Source organism: Condylostylus longicornis, unplaced genomic scaffold (assembly GCF_029603195.1).
Source record: "Condylostylus longicornis isolate FDR11 unplaced genomic scaffold, ASM2960319v2 ptg000055l, whole genome shotgun sequence".
In the NCBI taxonomy this organism is placed as follows: Eukaryota; Metazoa; Arthropoda; class Insecta; order Diptera; family Dolichopodidae; genus Condylostylus; species Condylostylus longicornis.
The window spans coordinates 2,933,403-2,956,637 of record NW_026578024.1 but is presented as its reverse complement, the minus strand read 5'-3'; the positions used below and the strand labels follow the sequence as shown (position 1 = coordinate 2,956,637).

The window sequence follows — 23,235 nt, the reverse complement described above, 5'->3', positions numbered from 1 at the left end:
ATTGCTTCTTCTACTATATCCCCATATTAAATACGTTGTCTGTGTTACTTAGTGACAGAAACTTCTTTAAACTTTTCAATAAACAAAAAAAATGTGACAATTATACATATAATGATTATTGTGATGGAAGCGTTTACAAAGATTCTTTTTTCTGCAATTCGAAAAGCATAGAATTACTTTTGTATCACGACGCATTCGAAATATGCAATCCATTAGGATCTGCCAAAACCAAATACAAATTGATAGCGTTTTATATGATGATAGGAAATTTGCCTACAATATATCGAAATAATTCACAAAATATTCAGTTAGTAGCCCTTTGTAAAGAGAAATATGTTAAGGAATTTGGTTTTGATAAAATATTGCACCCTTTAATATCTGATTTAAAAATATTAGAAAATGAGGGACTAAAATTTTCAAATCCTGAAAATAATTCAGAAGAGTATATAAGAGGAAGTGTATTTGCAGTTCTGGGTGACAACTTAGGGAGTCACCAAATTGGGGGGTTTACTGAAAATTTTAGTACCTCAGAATATTTTTGCAGGTTTTGTGTTTATACAAGGGAGGATTTAAAAAACTTTGATTTACATATCAAAACCTTACGAAATCCTGAAAATTATGCAAAATACTTAAACAGCGATTTCGACAAAGGCATAAAATTTAATTCTCCTTTAAACGAGCTTAAATATTTCCATGTATGTCAACCAGGTTTGCCACCATGCTTGTCGCACGATCTTTTCGAAGGAATAATATCATTAGATTTAATGAAAATCTTTAACTATTTTCAAAAAGAAAACATTATTTCGTTACATTGTATTAATCAAACATTATCTTTTTTCGTAAAGAAGTTTAAATTACGTTTATCATTCCCGAAAATGCAATTCAATGCGAAAAAAATTTCTGGAAAATGCGATGAAGTTTGGCACATTATAATTTTGTTACCTCTTATTTTTTTAAAAAGCCCAATAAAATGTAGCGAATCTTTTTGGGGATTTGTGACTTCGATGGTTGAAATATGTCGTATCATATGTTCTCCACAACTTAATAGGGATCAAATACAATTACTAACACATTTCCTGCACACTTATTTTGAATATAGAAAAAAATGTTTTCCGTATGAAAAATTACTTCCAAAACATCACTACGTAATGCATTATCCCGATTTGATTCGAAAATTGGGTCCATTAAAAAGTTTATGGACTATGAATTTTGAGAATAAACATCAATATTTTAAAAGTATAATAAAAAATTCTAAAAATTTTAAAAATGTTGTGTTGACATTATCTGAACGACATCAGCTTATGCAAGCTTCTCTTTTTGATGATAGGTTCAAAACAGGAATTGTCGTCAAAAACGCAATAAATTTCACAAACGATGTATATAATATAAAATTACCAAAAACTTTCACTTTAATTTCAAAAAAAATATCGTACTGCAACACAATTTTCAAAGCAAAAGATTACCTACTAACGAATAAAGATGATTTAGGTAACATAGAAGTTTTAGAAGTGGAAGTGATCTTTATTGACAATTTGCATGAAAACGCTTGCTTTTACGGAAAAGTTAAAAAAATGTACTATAATCAAGAAACAATGTTGTTTGAAAGTTATAAAACAGATGATGATAAATTTAACATGATACGCTATTTGAATGATCTAATTATTATGCAACCTATTCATTTGTTTCATTTTGAAAAAATCTATTACTTCTCCCCAAATCAGTTAATTTTGTAAAATATTAAAAAACAATTTGTTAAAAAAATTAAACATTTATAAATAAGAAAAAGGATAACTATATCTATAGCTACCAAATGTATAATAAATTTAAAAACAATATATTGTGTATCTCAGTAAAGTATAAATCATTTTGTAAATTTTAATTATCAAAACGAGTTTCAAAAAATATTAAATTTAAAATTAAGATTTGAAAAAATGTAAACATTAGAATTAGTAGATATTTTTAATTTCGACTATAAATTTTGCGATAAACCAATTAAATAATCCAATTAATAATCAACTATACCAAATAAATTAACCAATTAATAATCAACACGATGACGCAGTATTTGTTTAAGATATTCTCCGTTAACAGATTGCAAAGAATTACATTTGTATCAGAAGCCGTAATTGAAGTTGTTCTAAAAAAAGGTATGAACATTGTAAAGTTGAATTTTTATTTATAGGTTTTAATAAATGTTCAATTTTAGCTCATGAGAAAGGACTTACTGGCTCTTTTTTTGTTACCGAAACCGATGGCTGCGTTATATTTGACGATAACACTTTAGAATGGTACGCGAAGGAAAAAACAACTTTGATGTTGGTGGAGAAAGAGAGTGATTGGACAGAGGCTCGGTTGTCTATTACATCACTTCTGAATGATTCTGATATTAATGCGTTGAACGTATCAATAGAAGCCGATGGAACGCCAGCCGCATCAATATTACCGAATATAGCTTCTCAGTCATCTTTACAACGTACAACATCTGATGAACTTCATGAAACTGCAGCAGGTTCATCTGCTGAAATAATACCTGAAAATTCCACAAGCTTTAATAAATCAAATTTATCGAAGTATGAGCATGAAATTTCTATCGTACAAACTTCCGATATGGCTTCGAACTGTTCATTAGACACTACATTAACTATGAGTAGTACGGCTACATCATCTCGTTCTGATTCAGTTGAATGCACTAAATTGTTTCGGAGTTTTCAAATACCTTGGGAAAGAATACCGACGGACATTATGGAGTCTCTAGCTAGAAAAGAAAAAATTGGAGGAAATTTAAATAGATTTGTCAACATAATCACCGACGAAATGAGGAATCTTTCATACTTTTTACCAATGAATGCAATTCGCACAGTTTGTGATAAAATTGCTATGAAATATCCGGAATCTTTTCTCGAATGCGATTTAAATGGACATATATTATCTGGAACGCCTTTTTCTTTGATTACAACAATGAAAAATAGAAACAATTTTTTAAACAGGGTGCCTAAGAAAAGAAAGTCTGGAATAGAAGCATGCATACCTATCAAACAACAAAGATTGGCAAATACGCTAATGGAAACTTGTGCAAACTGGCAGCCCCAAGAAATAAATGAAGGGCAATCTTACAATTCGTTGGAATTAAAAAAAAATGCGTTGATAAAGTTACATGAAAAAAATTTCGTTAGTCAAGAAGAACGTGAAACCATTAAGGACTTTATGAAGGAATGTTTTCCTATACAACGCAAATATTTCAATAATATGGATAATATCCCAACTATAATTGAAATACAGCGCAATTGGCCTTTTATGTTTAACAAGGAATATTTATATGATCATTTCGAATTGCTGATGAATTTGAAGGCGAACACTTTTATAATGAATTTTGAAAAAAACAAAGCTAAAATCAACCAAATTGCAAAGAATACCAAAGAAGAAGAAGGGGATGAGTCTACATTCAATGCTATAGTAAATTATTTTAAAGAAAAAATTGATTTGCTTTACATGAAATTTAAGGTAAATATATTCCATATATAATGGCATAAATAAAATTTAATTTTCTTGCAGTTTGGAACCACGATGGAAGATATCATTATATCAATTCCGACGAATGGTCCTTGGTTTGCTATAGTTGGTAAGTTTTCTTTCAAATATTTTTATTCAGTTCATAATTTACATTTCCTTTTGTTTTAGATACTATGTCTGAACAGTGCATAGCGTATATTTTTGCAGAAAAAATATTAATAGTAAAGGAGGAAAATTTTACTTTTGTGGATTTACTTTGCCAGGTTATCAGCTACTATTATGTATTTAACATAGTATATCCAAAAGAAATTTCGCAGTCCCTAGAATTTTGCGTAAGGTATTTTTATAACCACTACTGCGAAAAATTAAGAGGTTCTAAAAAAACAATTTTTAATATGAGCAAAATTACAAATTTTATAAAAAAATTAAACCAATCCGAACTAAAATGAAATAATATTTAGATTTTTGACTTTAAAAAATTCAAAAAAACAAGACGTTATAAATACAAACTTTTGTTAATGATGTTCTCTTTAAATAATAAAAAAAACAATTATTATATTTTAAATTTTATTTTAATTTATCATTTATATAAATTCTATTTGAAATAATTATTTTAATATATATCTGATTATAAGAATAAAGCTTGAAACACATACTTTTACAGAGCCAAAATTTTCAATATTTACATATGTGAAGATATTTCATAAAACAGAAATTTATATTTATATAAGTTTATATTTTAATATTTTGTTTTGAATTTTTTTAATTTTTGTAAAATGTTTTAGTTTTAAGTAATATTAAATAGTTTATAAAAATGAAAATCAAAGCTAAGTTTTGAAAATATTGAAATTATTTAATTTTTTTTGAATAAATTGCAAAACGTGTAAAATGCACAAAAAATTAAAGCATTATGTTTTTTCAACTTAAGTCATTATATTAAAACCCTAATCCTCATAGCAAATTATCTGTTATTTAAAATCAAAATTTTTTTATTGCTCTTTTGTATATGTAAATAAACCATTTATTATATTTAAGTGCCAAAAATTTTTATATTAGACTACATAATATTTATAAAAATTTCAATAAGGCAATTTAAAGTTCCATAAAAAATATTGGAAGATAAAAATGACGCAATATTACTCGTATAAATAGTATAACTTCTACTCGAGTGAAGTAAATTACTCCTTTGGCAGGAGGAATAAATCACTATACCTGAATGTAAAATTAATCGTTCAGATTATTATTACTCATCGAAGAGTAACTTTTGTTCTATTTTGTAAAGTAAATTTCCTCTACAATCTAGTAAAAAATTTACTCTACAAAAAAGTAAAATTCGTGAATTACTCGCCGGTGTAATATTTTACTATCGTCGAGCATTTTCACTACAATTATACTAGGAATTCAGATTCCTAGTATTATTGTAGTAATTTTACACGATTTTTTTTTACAGTGTACATCTTTGAAAATATGAAAATAAGATCAGAAAATTACAATTCTGAGAAATGAAATTTTCTTAGAAATTTATAATCAGAATTGATTTTTATAAATTTTTACATTTTGTCTGTTTTTCTTTTTTGTTTTCTTCAAATGTTTTTTAATAATATTAATTTGAAAAATATCATTTCAATCATTTTTTGACAATTTGCTTTAGAGATTAAAGATTAATTTTAGCAGCAAATGTGGCAATTTTTATTGGCAAACATTTTTCTATTAAAATAATTTTTGCAGGAATGATTTTTAGTTTCTCGCTTTGTTTCATTGGGAAATTAATGAAATAGTTTGATTTTTTTTGTAAAAATTTTTGCAAGTTCTATAATAAAAATTTTAAGATGTCTCCTTGATTTTAACAAGCCTATTAGCGAAGGTATTTATCTATCCAAGTCCAGACCCTGTCATTGTTGTAAAAATGATTTTTTTAAATATTTCTTGCGAAATATAAATGACAAAACAAGAATTTTTAATTTTTAGGTAAATCGAAGAAAAGTTCATCAAATGAAAAATAACACGAAAATATTCTTGTAATATCACGGTCATATGAATATAAAGTAACATGTATTAATATAAATTTCAGATTTCGCCAATCTCACAAAATCCGTCAAAAACTTTACTAGGGACGGATTTTGCGTCATAGAAAACGCAAGTACTAAAGTTTCGGTGTTTGGGATTTCACGATGATCTCATGGAAATTCGTGGGTTATTTTTCTTCATTTTCTTTGACAGAACTTATATATTATAAATTTTAAAGATATCCGATCTATAGGGAAGGTATATTTGCTAGCCCCTGATATACTACAAAAGCTGATCAACTCGTTACATTTCCAAAATTGGTTTAAATATAAATTTTCATTAAAAGCGATTAAGAAAATTGGGGTAAACGATTCACCAACAGATCGATATCCCAGCATTTCACTAAAAAAATTTTTTATATGTGTGCTGCTCTATGATATAAAAGTAAGTTTCCTACAGAAATTCCTTTTGCACACACAAGTATGTAGTAGTTAAGAATTAAACAAGATATTAAGCAAAGATTCATTTTTCAATTCTAAACTCTTCGCATTCAACTCATTTTGGTTTTTAAATGTGAACTTGACTGTTAAATGTGTAAAATAAAATTTATGATTTGATATAATTCCAGTGTTGGAAAATTCGATTTAATTTTGAAAATATCATTGGGGGTTATTTGTTACATTAATTAAAAAATTCCGTGGGTAGTGGTTAATACAAGATCAACATGTAGGAAAAATAAATATTCGCTTTTTTGTTTTCTCATATTCATTCATTTCCTGTGGCATTGAAAAATCAATTTAACCTAAAATAATAAAATAAAAGAAAACAAAAACGTTATTCTCAAGTTTTAGAGAAAAATTCAAAAATGTCAACAGATTATTAAAATTTTTTTTGATATTCGCGAATTGCTTAACGTCATTAGTATCTCGAGAGAAATTCATTTACCCTAATGGCTTATAGCCTTAAGTGATATGAAAAATTTGTTTTGTATTTTGTTATTTTGCAAAGCTTGAATTTTTTAAATTAGCATTCGTTTTTGTTTATTTTTGTTTGTAAATAGAACGCCTACAAAGTAAGGTCGCAAAATTGTATAAATTTGCATAGAATTTATTTTTTCGTTCGAATTAATTTTAAACACAATTTTTTTTAAGCATGGTTTTTATTTTATTTTATTAAGGAAAAACGAATTCAAAAGAAAAATTTTTTTTCGATATATAGACTAGAAGGAAATAATTTCCAATATTGCGAAAGGACAATAAAGATCTTAGGTTTAGTACAAAAATTGAGTGATGAACTATTTACGGAAATGCAGCAATCTTTGATTTTCGCAAAATTTTGGATGAAAATGAAAACTTCTGTTATATTTCGGAGTTTAGAAAGATTGCTTAAAAAATTGCTCAAAAAGCAACTTGAAATATCGTCAGAATTAAAAAATAGTTACAATTTAATGGGTATTTGATCCTGGAAAAGTTGTTGTTTTCTTCGAACTATTAATATTCTTTATTATAATTTAAAACCATTAATCCCATTATTACCATTAGTAGCATAATGTTATCTTTTTAAAGTGACAAATCTCTACTTGGGCAAATTGAAACTGGAACAATTAAGTTCATAGCCATTATTAACACTGTAGCAATTTAATAGCTAGGTAACAGCTTACAGACCATAGCTATTAATATTGTTAACTCCTTTATATTGTAAAATCGATTTATAAAATCAAATACAGCTAAACAATTTTGAGAGAGTCCCGTATTTGAAAAATATCTGTACACTGGCTATTTTAACCTTTATATATACCAGAAATCAAATTATAACAAAAATTTGAATTACATTTATTCGAATATATTTTTTAACAATAATTTTTTGTAGATGTTATTTGTCAGTTACTGAACATTTTCTCATATCTGTTTTTTTTTCTAATTGGATTGATTGGAAATTTAAATAATATTTTTAAAAATTTAAATAATCTCTAATTTATTATTGAAAATTAGAAACGAAAAATAATTGAGAAAAACCTTCTAAAAATAATTTCTAAATCCTTAAATTTCAATAGAAATTAAAAAAAAAAATATTTTTAAAAATAATCAAATTAAGATTTTAATTACGTTAATTTAGTTAAAATTTTCTCCAAAATTTATTTAAAATATAATTGACCCAATTTCGAGATAAGAAGGAATAATGCAAAAAAAAAATATTGTTCTTGAAATTTTTCGAAATAACAAAGTTTTGTTTTCTTTTTGGTTCAACAAGAAGAAAAATGGAAAAGTTTAAAGTGCAAAATTTAGATGGCAACAGAAAAATCGCATTTGTAACAAATTTTTGATATCATGACAGATTTCGCTTGTCTTACTTAATTATTAATATTATGAAAAATCCCACACAGACTTGAAAAAACGAAGCTTATAAGAAATTTTGTAAGGAAATTTAAATTGAATTAAATTAAGATTAAGAAATTAAATTAAGATTAAGAAAGTGAAGGTATGATGAGTTCCTCCATTTTGTATCCATATTAAATAGGACTAAAAAATGGAAGCTTCATTCAAATGGAATAGTTCACACTGTAAATTTTATTAGAAATGTTTATATAAATATTACTTTCGATCTCAATTCAATATGCAACACACATAACATACAAACTCTTAAAACTATTCTACTCTCATGCGATAAATTTAATTTGAGTACGATACCAACAATATTGCAGTGCAATGTAAAACAAAATAAACATTTTTAAATAAATTTTTTGAGAAGGCGGAAATTTTCGAAAATTTGTTAATATCGAGTTTTTCGAACTGAATTGAAATTAGATCAAATTCCATCTGTTACTTAAAAATTTTTCTTTTTACTTTTTCCATCTTTAATGATTCGAACTCAAATTTTAATTACAAATTTCGGTTCATTCGTAAGGTTCATTTGTCTCCGTATTTTACTGGCTGACTAAAACTATATTGTAGATATTGAAATTCCGAAATTAAGATATGTTTTACGAAAGAACTTTTTCTGGTAGGTTATGTCTACTCTAGAATTTTTATAGAAAGGTATTTGCTTAACTAATTCTGTTTGCTTCTAAATTATTTCACATACATTGGCAATATTTGTGTTCAGAACTTTAGAATTTACTGCACTATTTTTTATTATGAAATTTTAAAAAATAATTTTTATTTAGCAAAACGTTGGCTTGCTAAATAAAAGTTTATTATTTTGAATAAATTGCCTATCCAACGAATAATTATTTTAAAAATAATTTGCCCAATAACTTTAGAAAAAACAATTACCTAATGCTTTTAATATCTAAAGAAGGCAAAAAATTAATTACTTCACCAAACTAACTTGTTGCATATTTTCAGGAGAAATGTTAAAGGAATAATTTTGAAAAACTTTATTAAAGCAATCAAGAATAACTTTTTTAATGAAAAGTGGTTGTTGTCATCTTCTTCTGTGCTCATTTTATTATTAATTTTCTCAAAAGTACGTGGCAGATAATTGTAAGGGATGGAATTGAATTTTGCATATATTAAGGGTTATCAATTGCAAAATAAAATTATATAGAGCAACATCTTCTTTTCCTTATAAATTTAAATATTTTTTGATTTTTACAAATTGTTAAAATGTTAAATTTTTTAGTTTAATGCTTAACCTATCCGAAATAGCGGTAAGTTTCATGAGTTATTCCGGCATACATACATAATTTTAATTAATTAAGATAGAAAGAAAGGGTTTTGATAATAGAACACTGTCCATCTAAATAGCCCAAAAAGTTTCCGACAGCATATTATTTTTAAGACTGATAGAGTACAGCTATTAGATCTTTTTTGAAAAATTCTTAAAAGTATGCTGAAAAATCAACAGGAAATTTATGCTGCAAAATATGTTAATGTTAAAATAATCTTACTCGTATTAGCAAAATATTATAAAATTAAAAAATTTTTACCTTTTAAATTTTAGTCCTTAATATATCCTTTTTTGAATAAGAATGCTATTAGTATTTAAGATATATGAATTTTATGTGAATTTTTAAGTTAAAAATTTCAATTAACGACATTAAGACCAAGTGCTTGGAAATGTCACTTAAAGTTATTTATGTCGAAAAATCATTTTATTATTTTTATCTTTTTATTTTATATAACTAATTTTTTGTGTAATTTATTCAACAATTAAATTCTTAAAACACATTATTTGTAATAACATTTAGATGAACAAGAAACACATTTTTTTTTAATTATCATGTAACACACGCTGCACTTGAATTCACTTGAATTATTAACAATTTTTGAACATTATGTACAATAATTAGCTTGAAATATGCAACAAATAAGAAACTATCAATTAAGTACTATATGAAATTCTTCTTCAAGACTTTGATTACTAACATTTAGCTTTTTTTTCTTAAATAACTAAATTTCTAGAGTAAACAGTTGGAAAATCTTATTAAATCTTAAATTTTATGATTATCATTTTATTATACAAGAATTAATTTTAATTTAATATTAATTTTTAACAACTAATTTATTTGTTATATGGAATTAAATTATTTCAATCCAGAATATCAATATTTTTCTCTAGCACTTCTCTAAAATAGTACAAACTGAGGAGACAAAATTGAATCGCTATCAGTCTTCAAACGCACAGAGAACTACAAAACATTTTTCAATTTTCAATTTTAAATTCAACTTCTTCCGAAATTATTTATGTGATTTTAAATTCTTGTGCAATTTATTTTATGGATTTGCATTGAAAACATTAATTTTTAACATTAAATAATAATTTTACAAAACTACACTCACGAAAGTACGAGTATTTTATAAAAACTTTTAAGTTATTTTTTTCTCATATTTTACTATATAATTCTCAAATTACCACCTGCATACAAAAATTCATTCACGAAATAGTCTTTATGAATAAATAAAATGATGTGCATACAAGGATATTTTTCTTAACTTTGCCATTAACACCATCATTATAATATGCACACAAATACACACGCTGATTTTTCTAAGTGCGATTATAAAAAAAAAACTTATGAGAAAAGCAAAAATTTTGAATAAAATTCAAAAAAAAAAGTTTTTTATAAAGCAAAGTTTTCAAGGATATTATCCAACTAAATTAAGGACATTATTCAGGTTTTTATATTTTACCTTCATATACTGATATTAATGAATATTAAATGTGCATTCAATTTGGCATTATGCAGCACTTAAGTTAAATTGGACTTTAGTTTATTCAAAAATATGCACTACTATTGCTCACTACCAAACCAATTTTGTGTACAACAATATAGTCATTCAGAAACAGCTTGTATTATGAAAAATAAAGGAATAATAACAATTTTCTCTCTATTAAAGCAGTTAAAATGCTTTAAAAAAACGCGGTTAACACGGTTTTTATGTTTTTATGATTTTTTTGCTTTTTTGTTTTAATTTTTTATTTTTCTTTTACAAAAACTAATTTCTTCTCCTTATTTTCAATTTATACTCTTGTTATAAAGCACATCCTTAACGATACATAGCCGGGTAAAGACTGAAAATGAAAATATACCAATCTGGAGAACCTCACAGGATCAAAAAACAAAACAGAAAATAAATTTTTTTTTTTTGAAAAATAACTTGTTTCTTACATACAAATATTTTTTATAACTGTATTTGTATTTCAGATTATTTTAAGTGTTATACTGAAAACAACTGTTATACATAATTAACAAAATCAAGTCTGAATGTATAGAAAAAAGTATAGCAAAGAAAAACTATAATATAAAAACAAATTTAAAGGAAAATTTTTTATAAGAAGCCTATTTGGTTTTTGTGTGTGTATTAGCCTTAACATGCATATTGATATACACGTATATAATGCATGTAAATATGTATGCAAAATTTAAAATTTTAAATGTTATATGTATGTAAATTAATATATAAAAAAACTAAAATGTGCACGTAAATCGCTAAAATATACGTAAACTACTCGTATGTAGAGTGTCCGTATATTGCAAAACGTCAGCATTTACATGGGATTTCGGCTGATATTGTCGTCACCTGTTCATTAAGTAAACATAAAATCATAACAATAATAAAAAACTCATTCTAAATGTAGATCTATAGGACTATTTGAAATAAATAAGTACAAACGGGTGTAAATATTTAAATATGTATTGTGAATTAAAGATAAGAAATTCTACAATGAAATGAAAAGAAAACGTTGCTTGAATGCCCCCTAGTGGAAAAGTGAAATTTTATTTTCGCTTTTGTTTTAAAATAGGAGAGGAAATAATTTGAAAGCAAAAATTAAATATAACGATTAAAGAAATTGAAATAAAATCTTTTTTTTAATATTTTGAAAATCTTGCATATTTTTAGGGCCCGATGAAATTTAAAATTCTTTGTAAAATAAAGAATTTCGCATTTTGAATTATTAAAACTAAGTTGAGCTTTTAAACCTAATTTATAAACATTTTCTTCATTCATAAATATTTTTTAATGTAATGTTAATTTTTTTTTATTTATTTGTTCTCAAGTCTAGCGGTCATTGAGTCAGTGAAGTATTTTATTGCAAGATTCTTTAAAATTTGGAAATTAGGAGCACAGAAACAAGCTTTGCATATAAAAAAAATCCCACATATTTCTAACAATATCCCATTTTTCACAAGAGCCTTTGAAATTTTTATGTTTTCCAGAACCTACACTCAATACTTTACAAATTTTGTTTATTTTTTTAAAGGCACGAATACGAGTATAAAATTACTTTGAGCAGTTTTGCATATTTAAAAGAACAATGTAGGAGTAATTAAATATAACAGATACGTACGTATATCAATAAACATTTTCGCCTTTGTTTCATGCTGCAGAATAAAATAGAGGTATGATGGATAACCTCAGTATTACGATATTAAAAATCTACATACATACGTAAATACTATTATGTATATAAACAAAGAAAGCATTCAAAAATTTTTCAAAACAAAAACAAAATATATTTTGTCTGATGGCGTCTTACTGTCTTGCGCTGATTTTTGAGCAAGCTCGCTCCATCAGGTTGTCGTCATTTATAACTATTTACTTGTGAGGATTTTCAATTTTCTCTTTCAATTTTTCAATACAATACTAGGTAAAAATTATTTTATTGTTGAATGTTATTGCTTATATTAGAATATTTTACTTTTTGCTTCATTTTCAACGTGAAACTTAATTTTTATTTTCTCCTAAAATATAAAAACTATCTCATATACATACTCACATATAAAAATTTTCACAAACACATATAAAATTTGTAGAGTAGCCCAATACATGAATTAGATGCCGTACAACTTACATGTGGAAAAAAACCTCCTGTTGGATTCTTGTTTATTTTTATTATTTAAAATATTTTGAATTTATTTTGTAGACCAAAATAATTGTTTTTGGGAAAGCTTGTATAAGATTATTTCGTGACATTTATTGCGCATGTCGAAAGCTTTCCAGTGTAGAGCAAAAACGTTGTACAAATCGTATTTTAAAATTGCAAAAGGTTTTAATTTTATAACAACTTGCAAAATTTTTCTATTTACTTTAAATAGAAATGAATTCCAAAAAGTTAAGCCATGTTACCACTTATATCTGCCGGAACATTTTAAATGTTCCTATGCCTGTCACAGAATTTCGGCACCGTTTCTTAAGATTGGCAAAGAAACGAGTTTTCATGTGTTCTTGCTTATATGTAATTTAATTCATTTGAAAATGGTTCAAAAGTTGGTGATGGTGAATGAAATTGAGAAATTAAAAAGTAAGTGCAAATGATAAAATAATTGAAAGAAAAAGAAAAACTTATAATCTAGTTATGCGAAAATCTAATGTAAAAGGAAATGTAAAGATTACAACATGCCTCGACTTCCATAAAAGTAATATGGTATTGTTACACAATTCAGCAACTCATACTTCTAAGTTCAATTTCGTATTAAGATACCGTATTAGTGCAATATTAACACTAAACTCTTTTATTAAATTATTTGCTTGCCTATTACTTAAAATTTCATATTGATTAATAAACCACACCAATTTCGATTTTATTGTAATATCAAACAGTATTCAATAATTTTAGCCGAATACAATTTCTGTGTGTACAAAAATGTTCTTACTTTAATCGTATGTAACCACCTTGAGGTGGCTGCAGAAATTGAAATTTCTCTTCACTGCAAGTTTGGACAATTCCAACTATAATAATAAGTTCAACATGGTTGTAGCATCGGATAGAAATTTAATATCAATGAACTTTTCTTCTAGCATGACTAACTTTCATAATTTTGCGATTATAAAAGAAATTTTTTCATTCACAATAGCTTTAAAATTTTCCATTCCACATGTGAACATGTTAAAAGTTTTTTGTATATTTTCATGTTTTTCAAATTCTTAAACCTTAAAATAAAGTTTGAACAAGCTTAAATTTTGCAAACTTTTTTATTATGCTTAAAATATATTATCCGTGACATTTGATATCCTTGATGTTAGCGAATTTAATTCGAACAAAAAAAAGCTTAGAAAATATTTTTGCTACGGTGTTGGTTTTTGCCACTTCAAATATTTTTTTCCTAAGACAAACAATTTCTTAAATTAATCGCGGGCCAGAACCATATATTTTTTCAGAAAAAGAAATTGTCAAGAATACTTTTTATTCCTTTTCTTTATTGTTATTAAAAAATTTTCTTTAGTTTCGATCAAAATAAAAGCAAAATCAAGTTACCTTGTGGTGAGATTATAAAACAGTTTTCATTTGCAGCCATTTACTTACAAAATTCTATATTTGAACACTAGGAGATACGAGAAGGAAAAACTATTTCATTCATAAGAGAATGAGTTTCCTTATATGAATTTAGATAGAACATGGGCCTTCTAATTTTTTTTAAATCACGTTTTTTTGGTTCTCCTCATTTGTGATATATGGATTAAGTTTAAGGCATTTCTAATTATTATGCATATCATGGGAAGAACTTGTATAAAGAAAATACATCGACAGAATAATGGCACTTATAATAAATGAGGTTTACGGAAAATGCGAAAATTTAGAGAATTTTATATGGAAGACGGTTTCTAATTTGGCATTACAAACATAAGAATTTTCCTGACCTTCCTGACTTTGAATTCTCGTTTTCGAAAAATTTTAAAAACCTTTAAACGTGCATTGGATTTTGTCATCACAATTGTTAAAATAAAGATTTCGAATAAAATTAAAACTCCTATAAAGAAAATCTGCTTATACGGAAACAAGAGATTGTTTTTTTACATAAGAAATTTTAATTTTCTAAATTTTCAACAATATTTTTTTGTACATAAGATAACAAAATTGAATAAGTGCAGTTTCCAGCTGAAAAATAGTGGATATTCTCGAAATTTTCTAGTAACATTTGCATATCTATGAGACCAAAATTTGAACAAATAGTAGTATTAGCAGAAAATAAATAAAAATTTAATGGAACACAATACTGATATGAAATCGGAATAAATTATCACCAAGAACCTGTGAAACGCATGTGTCTGCTGAAGTTTAAATCACGGTTAACTGAAATTCCAAAATCTTAAAAATATGATTTTGTTAATTTTTTCAAATAATTGCCTAAAGGCTTCTAAAGTTATTTTTAAAGATTTTACTACATTTAGTCACAAAATGCTGCACAAAGCATTAAAATAAATAGTTGAATGATTATGGAATACTAATGTTCATAATATTGCCTTTAGAAAGCTTCCTGTGCTATAAAGAATTCAGATTTTAATGTACTCAACTACTTTGAGAAAACCAAATTTGTTTCTATGTTGCACAATTTTTACAAAGTCCTTTTTCGTTATTAAAAATTTTATTTATTGCCCTTGAAATTCATAGCAATTATTAGAAATCTTTATTCTTTCCTCTTTTGGTAAGAGAAAAAGTAAAAAAATATAAACTAAAAAGTTATGAAATTTATGAATGCACATTAAATGCATATAAATAATGCTATACTTATTGCAAAAATTCATGATTTTATAACTAAATTAATATTTTCGCGTTACAACATTAAATTGCTTTAAGGAATGCATCGAGGACCATAATTACGCCATTGTTAAAAATGTTCGTTTGTAAAGTAAAAATCTATATACCTACATAATACTTTTTTAATAGCATTTTAATATTGAAGGTTGCATTGAAGGAGGAATATGGTTTAATTAAATGGTTAATTTACTATTCATTATGGAATGAAGCTCTATTCAGTTACGTATACATAAAGTCGATATTGAGAATCAAGCGTGGCATTACTATTAATTTATTACGTAAATATTTTTTCGTTAATTACATTTTCTTAAATATTTTCTCAATTTCCTTTTTTCTTTGATTCATAAAAGAAATTAATATTGAAAAATTATATAAACTAAATATGATCGAGTGCATCTGATGTTCGCGATTTTGAAATATTTCACTCAATTGTTAGAAAATAATTGAAAACTAAAAGTTTGAGATTATAAGGATGCAAAACTGATTGCAAAGCAATATTGCAACTAATTTAATTAAAATGAAATGTAACTACTTTTTATGATTGTGTGTACAATGCTAGCAGTCGAATTGCATACAATAATGGAAGTCATATTGTTAACACACCAAAATTCATTAAAATATTGCACTAACATTAGAGGAAATTTCAATAAGATATTTTTAGTCATATGTCGGTCTATTTTGAATTCTTAATTTTTAGAATTTGAATTCAATTCAGAAATTTTTCTTGGAGACCAATGAGTTTTAATACTGGAATACTCTCAAATTCTTCAAGAATCCTTAAATAATTTTTGTACTTTTCTCTCCATATTATACAGGTGTTTTCAACTTTAATTATGCGCTCTTTAAATTTTTCTTTAAAATTCGCTTAAAGGTTAACAAACATTCTCTTTATAAGAAATTTTATAATTTTGAATAATTTTTTAAAAATTAAATATCAAAATGTGCTCTTGATTATATCATCCAAATTTTCAATCAATTTATATACCTCGAAAAATTTTTTTTGTATATTTCTTTCAAGGACCTTGAGTATATAAATCAAATGTGTATATAAAAAATTTAACTTATAATCAATAGTCATAAACACCATATTTTTGTATAGCTTTTCTACACGTAATATTTCTCAATAATTAGATATTATTTATTAATTATAATTAAGTGTATTGGAATTTAATTGTACATTGAAAAATATGTACGGATGTATGTATGTCATAAAGAACATATTTTATGTAAGCATCAACACACAGTTAGAAAATTATTACATATGATTTTTACATTATTAATTTTTCGCTGCTCACATGAATTTTAAAAGGTACTTACATTCAAACATACTCAAAAGAATTTGAGAAATTTCTTTTGGGGAAAATAATATTTTTTTTATTAGTTGCTAATTAAAATGATGGTTGATTATTTTCAGTTATTACAGAATTTTATTTAAAGCAATATTATTATACCCGTACGAACGTATGTTCGAAGGGTATACTAAATTTGCCTTACCGTTTGTAACGCTAAGAAATAACGGTGTTAGATATAGACTCAAGTGTATGTTTTTGATCAGCGTCAAATTCTGAGTTGATTTAGCTTTGTCTGTCCGTCCGTCCGTCCGTCCGTCCGTCCGTCCGTCCGTCCGAACGATAACTCAAAAACTAATTGAGCTAAGTTCACCAAATTTTCACAAATGATTTATTGTAGTAAGTGCCAGAACCCTATTTAAATTGGACATGATCGGGGTACCGGTTCGGGTAGCTGCCATACAACTTCAAAATTTATTTGGCTATATCTCAGAAACTATAAAAGTTATGGTATTGAAATTTCACACAAACGAATATATTAGTAGGGCCAATATGCCCCATAAAAGTCGTTGAAATTACTTGGCTCCTTCTGGTACCTGCCATACAACTTCAAAAGTTATTTGGCTATATCTCAGAAACTATAAAAGCTGTGATATTGAGATTTCACACAAGTGGATATATTAGTAGGGCCGATGTTTCTGGTAAAAGTCGTTGAAATTACTTGGCTCCTTCTGGTACCTGCCATACAACTTCAAAAGTTATTTGACTATATTTCAGAAACTATTAAAGCTATGGTATTGAAATTTCACACAAACGAATATATTAGTAGGGCCAATGTGTCTCATAAAAGTCGTTGAAATTACTTGGCTCCTTCTGGTACCTGCCATACAACTTCAAAAGTTATTTGACTATATCTCAGAAACTATAAAAGCTGTGATATTGAGATTTCACACAAGTGAGTATATTAGTAGGGCCGATGTGCTTGGTAAAATTCGCTAAAATTTCTTGGCTCTTTCTGGGAGCTGCCATACAACATCAATAGTAGTTTGGCACAACCAGTATTTTGAATAACACATAGTATTGAAATTTTGCATAAATTAATATGGTAATACGGCAACTTAAAGTCATAGTCTGCCCCATAGTTAGTTATGGCACATTAGTTATTCGCACATAGGATAACAAATTCGTACGGGTATCACAGAGTTGACAAGGTCAACTCTATTTTTTTTCTCGTTTTATAAATATTTTTGTAAATCAAATATTGAGGCATGCCACTGAAGCCCGAATTGGATTTTGAATAATTATAAACTATTTAGAGCAACATACGGTAGGTTCATCACCTATCTAGTAAACTCGATGAGACAAGAATCTGGTGTTCATGGGTATCTACAATATCGTGCACCAGCCGTATGCTCCTCCCAGGAGCGAAGGAGGATTGAAAAAAAAATTTAGAGCAACGAATTTGAATTCAATTTTAAGTCCTGTCGGTAATTCAACTTAACACTAAATGTTTTCAAGACAGAGTGTTTTACAAACGCAAGTGTATGAATTTGTGCGGCCAAAAATAACTCTTGCCATATTGCTAGGGAATTTTCCTCAATATTCCGGTGTTCGTGATTTTTATCGTTTTTTCTTTCCAATTAATTATTCAAAGTGAATTTAGTGTGAACTTAGTTGAGAAAAATAAATCGATTTTTTTTTATTTTATTTTCGATTATAAAATTTTTAACGTCATTGTGATTACGTATATAATTATAACATATGATATTAATTTTATGGTATCCTTGAATTATTTTATTATTATTACCCTTTTTCATATTTATAATAGAATAGGTACATGAAAACGATATCGAGGTTGATTTATAGACGGCCGATATGAATTTGAATGTGTTTTATGTGGGACATTCTTTTGTTCTTAATACCCAAAAAAATTGATAGTGTGAGTAAATGCACATTAAAGTTCATGTTCATATTATGTATGTACGTACGTTAATGAATTAAATTTATTTTCTACAACAAAATCGCAAAATACAAAAACACAAAATTAAATTCTATAGAATTTTTTTCAATTGGGGAGCATACAGACGCAACTTTCGATTTTTATTGAAAATCGATTGCGTGATTTGTTGCAATTTTTACATTTATTTTTATATTTTTGTTCTGTTTTTTCCTTTTTATTTATTATTAGTTCATTAATAGTTTATTTTTATTATTGTTTTTATATAAAAGGATAATTATTTTCAATATCATATGCACAAAACACATTCATTGTTGAGTACTTTTTCCATTTAATCGAAATTAAATATTTTTTTATTGTCCATATGATAAACAATTTGTGGGAATTTATTGTATATTTAAGATTTCATCATCTGCTTCAAGGTCTTCTTGCAAAGTTGATAATATCCTTCTTTAGTGTAAGCAAATGTGGTTGTTATTTTCATGCAACATCTTGAGTTATATAAGTTTGTTACTCAGTGATTGAACATTTAACTTGGAAAAGTATAGTGCTGTCATCGCACTAAGTTTCACATTCCCAACATTAAATGTATTTTACAACGTTAGGATAGGGGGGCAGTTATACCCAAGCAGTCTGTCGGCTTTCTTTTTATTTTTAGTTCCGATAAGTCGATTTTAATTACCATTTATATCTCAATTTCCTTCGAAATGAGTTTATCAATTTTGAATACACATCTTGTCTCAAAAACCTGGCCTTGGGTAGGGATACATTGCACATTCAGAGTATAATTAAAGTAAGAATTAAAGGATTTCTTATATTCTTTACAAATAACCAACTCTTTATATGTTGCTAAAGAGGTTTAGTCGCATTATTGAAATCATTGAATTAAAAGCGAATATTTTTTAAAAATTTTTAATATTTATTTTAATTTTCAATTTTTTGGTCAGATTAATACTACTAGAATTTTACCGTGAACAATGTGCAATTTCAAGGTATACCGAATAGTAAAATAATTTGACTCAAGAGAATGAGCCAAATTACCCGGTAACCAGTAATTTCATAATATGTGGTTAATAATAAAATTTATGATAGTCTAATTACTCGACAATGAAAGCAACTCGACAATGTCTCTTAAATTATGAATTTATCAAATTTGGCTCATATATTCCTTTAGGATCCTTATATTGTAAGCAGTACAGTTAAATAAATAGTTTGATGCTTCTTCGGATGTGCGTCATAACACATACATTGATGGGTAATTGAATCTCAATATTATTGTATTATACTTGCGATTCTCATTGTCGAGCATATTTTTGACATAACATGTAAGAGAATAAAAGAATAATTGAGTATGTCAATGGACTCGTCTGTCTGCAATAAAAACAAATTTTTTTTTTTAATAAGTTAATTCATTTTTGGAAATTCATTTTTACAGGCTAGTTTCTTTTGTTGCCCATTATAACAAGGATAATGAATTAAAATTTATTGTAAATTTCATTTTTATTGATTTACTTTATTCTTTGCTTTTATTGTTGTTTTTTTTTTAAATAAAATGTGTTTACAATACGTCTAGCGAAATATTTATTGTTTGAATTCATAAATCGGATTTAATTTTAATGGTTATTCTTTTTTCAATTTTATTGTAATGGAATATGTAGAAAATTCCATTATAATATTGTTAAATAAATAATTATTAAAGTAATGAAATTGATTGCATTATTTTCAATAATGGTTTTTATAATGGTCCAGTTTCCTATATATAGTTTGTTATTGTGAATTTAAGAAGGAATTTAATTAAAGCAAATGATGAATTAAAAATCATGTTGAGCATTTATTAAAATTTTTGAGCAAAATTCACATAAAATATTGAATATAAAACATTATTATTCATGTAGCACTGTACTTTAGTAGTTGCTCAACGTTGCACGTTTCACCAACGCATAGAACAATATTTATTTGGAAAATATTTTAAACTATTTGAACTCTTAATTCCCGACTACATCATCACAATCACTTTATAATCTTTAACAATATTAAAAAGAGCAAATATCTTCTCTTTTAATTGCTCATATTTTAATCTCAAAATATATACAAATGACATTTTTATATTTAATTTGATCCTTGCTGATGATCCTTTTGAAAACCACTATACTATAAAGTTGTTTTTTGATATTCTAAATAAATAAATGTTATTTCTTATGCAAAGTGTGCATATGTACATGCACACACACTCGCAAATTAATATAGAAAGATATAGAGTTAAATACAATTTGTTTTTTATGAAAAATCCTGACGCAATTAAGTGGTAAACCAAAAACATGTATGTATACCTTATACTAAAAGAGAACTTTTTTATCGAACCAATGGTGACGAGAAGAAATTTACACTGTCACATAACCAACATATGCAAATGAGGATATCGATTCTATTTTCTAATCGGATGTAGCTTATTGTCACTATTTTAATATACAGGAAGTAGAAAAAGGATTTTATCCTACGGTTTATGAGTTAAAACTGTAGTAATTGTATGGAATGGTGCATAAAAGAAAAACTTTTCTGTACAGTTGTTTTTTTGCTATTCACTTTTTATTTAACATTAAATTAGATACGTATATAATGTCCTTTATGTTTCTAATGCTACATTTGTGAATGTGAAAAGTTAAATTAAATGAATATAGTTAATTGGAATTATTTAAATGGACACAGTAATCTTTTTTAAAGCATTTTTTTTCAATTATTTAGAAAAAAATATTATGCAATTCATGATAGAAATACGACTTGTTAGAAGGTATTATGGGATGATCCTGAGACGATAAACGCTGTTACGAGTATATGATAGAATCATACTTGTGACACAATTTTACCATTTAACGAACAGTATTGATTTGAAGATTAAAATTGTAAATCATTTGATTCAACGGACTAAGCCAAATAAAACATTTAATCAAATTTTGCGATGCACAAACATTTTAAAAGTTATTACTAATCTAAGGCAATCTATAGATCTAACCTAAGGCCATAAGGTTTTGGGGCCCAAACCTCCACTATCACCTCCTAGTGGTGGGCCCCGGTAATGGCGGAGGATAAAGGGGTGATTGGAACGATCAAAGTTACGTTCATGTCATGTTCATGTCTCGCGGCGAGCCTCTTGCTTTGTGAGTTTTAGCCCTGTATCTATATGTCAGCTGGCGACAGGTGTCCCAAGTCAAGGTGGAACAGCATATGCCGATGACTGCGTGACTAAGGAGAAGCTTAGTCGTTAGTATGCGGACTCTGGATACCAGGCACCCTCCAGTTTAAGCGAGCCTTCCCATGGTATGAGACTGTGCCTACCCAGCCGAACAACTGAAAGATCTAGTGGACTTTTGTGGAAGGAGGAACTTCCATCTAATAATAGGAAGTGATGCCAATGCCCACCACACCGTCTGGGGAAGCAGTAATATAAACAAAAGAGTTGAGTGCCCACTTGAATTTATATATAGCAATAAATTAATGGTTATGAATGAGGGCAATAGGTCGACATTCATAAATGCAATTAGGGAAGAGGTCCTTGATATCACTCTTTACACTGAGTTAATCGGCAGTAGGGTTAGTGAATGGCATGTCTCAAAGGAGACATCCATGTCCGATCATAGGCAGATTAGGTTTGATATCATGGTCTCCAGGGGTCTTGCAGAAGAAATGTATCGGGACTCCTCAATTCATCAATTCGAAACACTCCTCATGGATGGGATTGGATCCATTCCTGCTTCTGTCAGAACGGTGATGGATATCGAGCTGGCCAGCGAGGCTCTGACGGCGGCTATTACTAGTGCCTACCATGGGAGCTACCGCGCTAAGCCGAGCAATAGGAAGTTCCCGTGGTGGAATGAAGAGCTTTCAAGGCTTAGACTAAAGACCAGAAAGCTATTCAATAAGGCCAAGGCGTCGGGTTCGTGGGAAGAGTATAAAAACTCACTCACGAAATACAATAAAGAAATTAGGAAAGCGAAGAAAATTTCGTGGAGGGCGTTCTGCAAGGGAATTGATGAACTTTACAGCAGTACGCGTCTTCACAGGGTGCTTTCCAAAAAGTATGCTAGCGGGTTGGGTCTAATGGAACGGTCTGGTGGCTCCATGACTGAGAACGGAAAGCAGACGTTGGAGCTTATGGCGTCAACGCACTTTCCTGACTCGGATATTCTTCGGAATCACTCAAATACGGTCATTGAACCGAGGGTATCTTGGCCCAGGAGGGATGACTGGCAACGATCCCGTCTGGTCTTCACGATGGGCTGTTTCTCTTTCAGGCCCTTCAAATCTCCAGGTGATGACGGGATATATCCTGCATTTTTGCAGAGGGATTTCCAACATATCGCCAGAGCACTGTTGCAAATTTTTCGTGCTTGCTATGCGTGGGGTTACATCCCTCAGGCAAGGAGGTTGGCGAAAGTGACGTATATTCCGAAGGCGGATAAACGACCAAGCAACACCCCAAGGTCTTTCCGACCA

At 27.5% G+C, this 23,235-nt stretch overlaps 2 protein-coding genes across 2 annotated transcripts; both read left to right on the top strand.

Annotated features, from left to right (window-relative positions):
- Positions 1-257: 257 nt before the first annotated feature.
- LOC129611939 (uncharacterized) lies at positions 258-1,638 on the top strand. Its single transcript, XM_055525363.1, has 2 exons — positions 258-1,376; positions 1,618-1,638. The coding sequence occupies exons 1-2, from the start codon at positions 258-260 to the stop codon at positions 1,636-1,638; spliced, it is 1,140 nt and encodes a 379-aa protein (XP_055381338.1).
- A 415-nt stretch (positions 1,639-2,053) lies between these two features.
- On the top strand, positions 2,054-6,976 carry LOC129611938 (uncharacterized). Its single transcript, XM_055525362.1, has 5 exons — positions 2,054-2,147; positions 2,207-3,453; positions 3,553-3,619; positions 3,679-3,895; positions 6,736-6,976. The coding sequence occupies exons 1-5, from the start codon at positions 2,054-2,056 to the stop codon at positions 6,974-6,976; spliced, it is 1,866 nt and encodes a 621-aa protein (XP_055381337.1).
- The last annotated feature ends 16,259 nt before the right edge of the window (positions 6,977-23,235 follow it).

Bases quoted from the DNA above. Each gene is read 5' to 3' on its own strand.
- LOC129611938 (XM_055525362.1), top strand. From the start codon at position 2,054: ATGACGCAGTATTTGTTTAAGATATTCTCCGTTAACAGATTGCAAAGA. The intron at 3,454-3,552 runs GTAAATTATTTT...ATTTTCTTGCAG, and splicing joins AGTCTACATTCAATGCTATA to TTTGGAACCACGATGGAAGA. The intron at 3,896-6,735 runs AATTTTTAATAT...TTCGATATATAG, and splicing joins TTAAGAGGTTCTAAAAAAAC to ACTAGAAGGAAATAATTTCC.
- LOC129611939 (XM_055525363.1), top strand. From the start codon at position 258: ATGATAGGAAATTTGCCTACAATATATCGAAATAATTCACAAAATATT. The intron at 1,377-1,617 runs GTATATAATATA...GTTATAAAACAG, and splicing joins CAATAAATTTCACAAACGAT to ATGATGATAAATTTAACATG.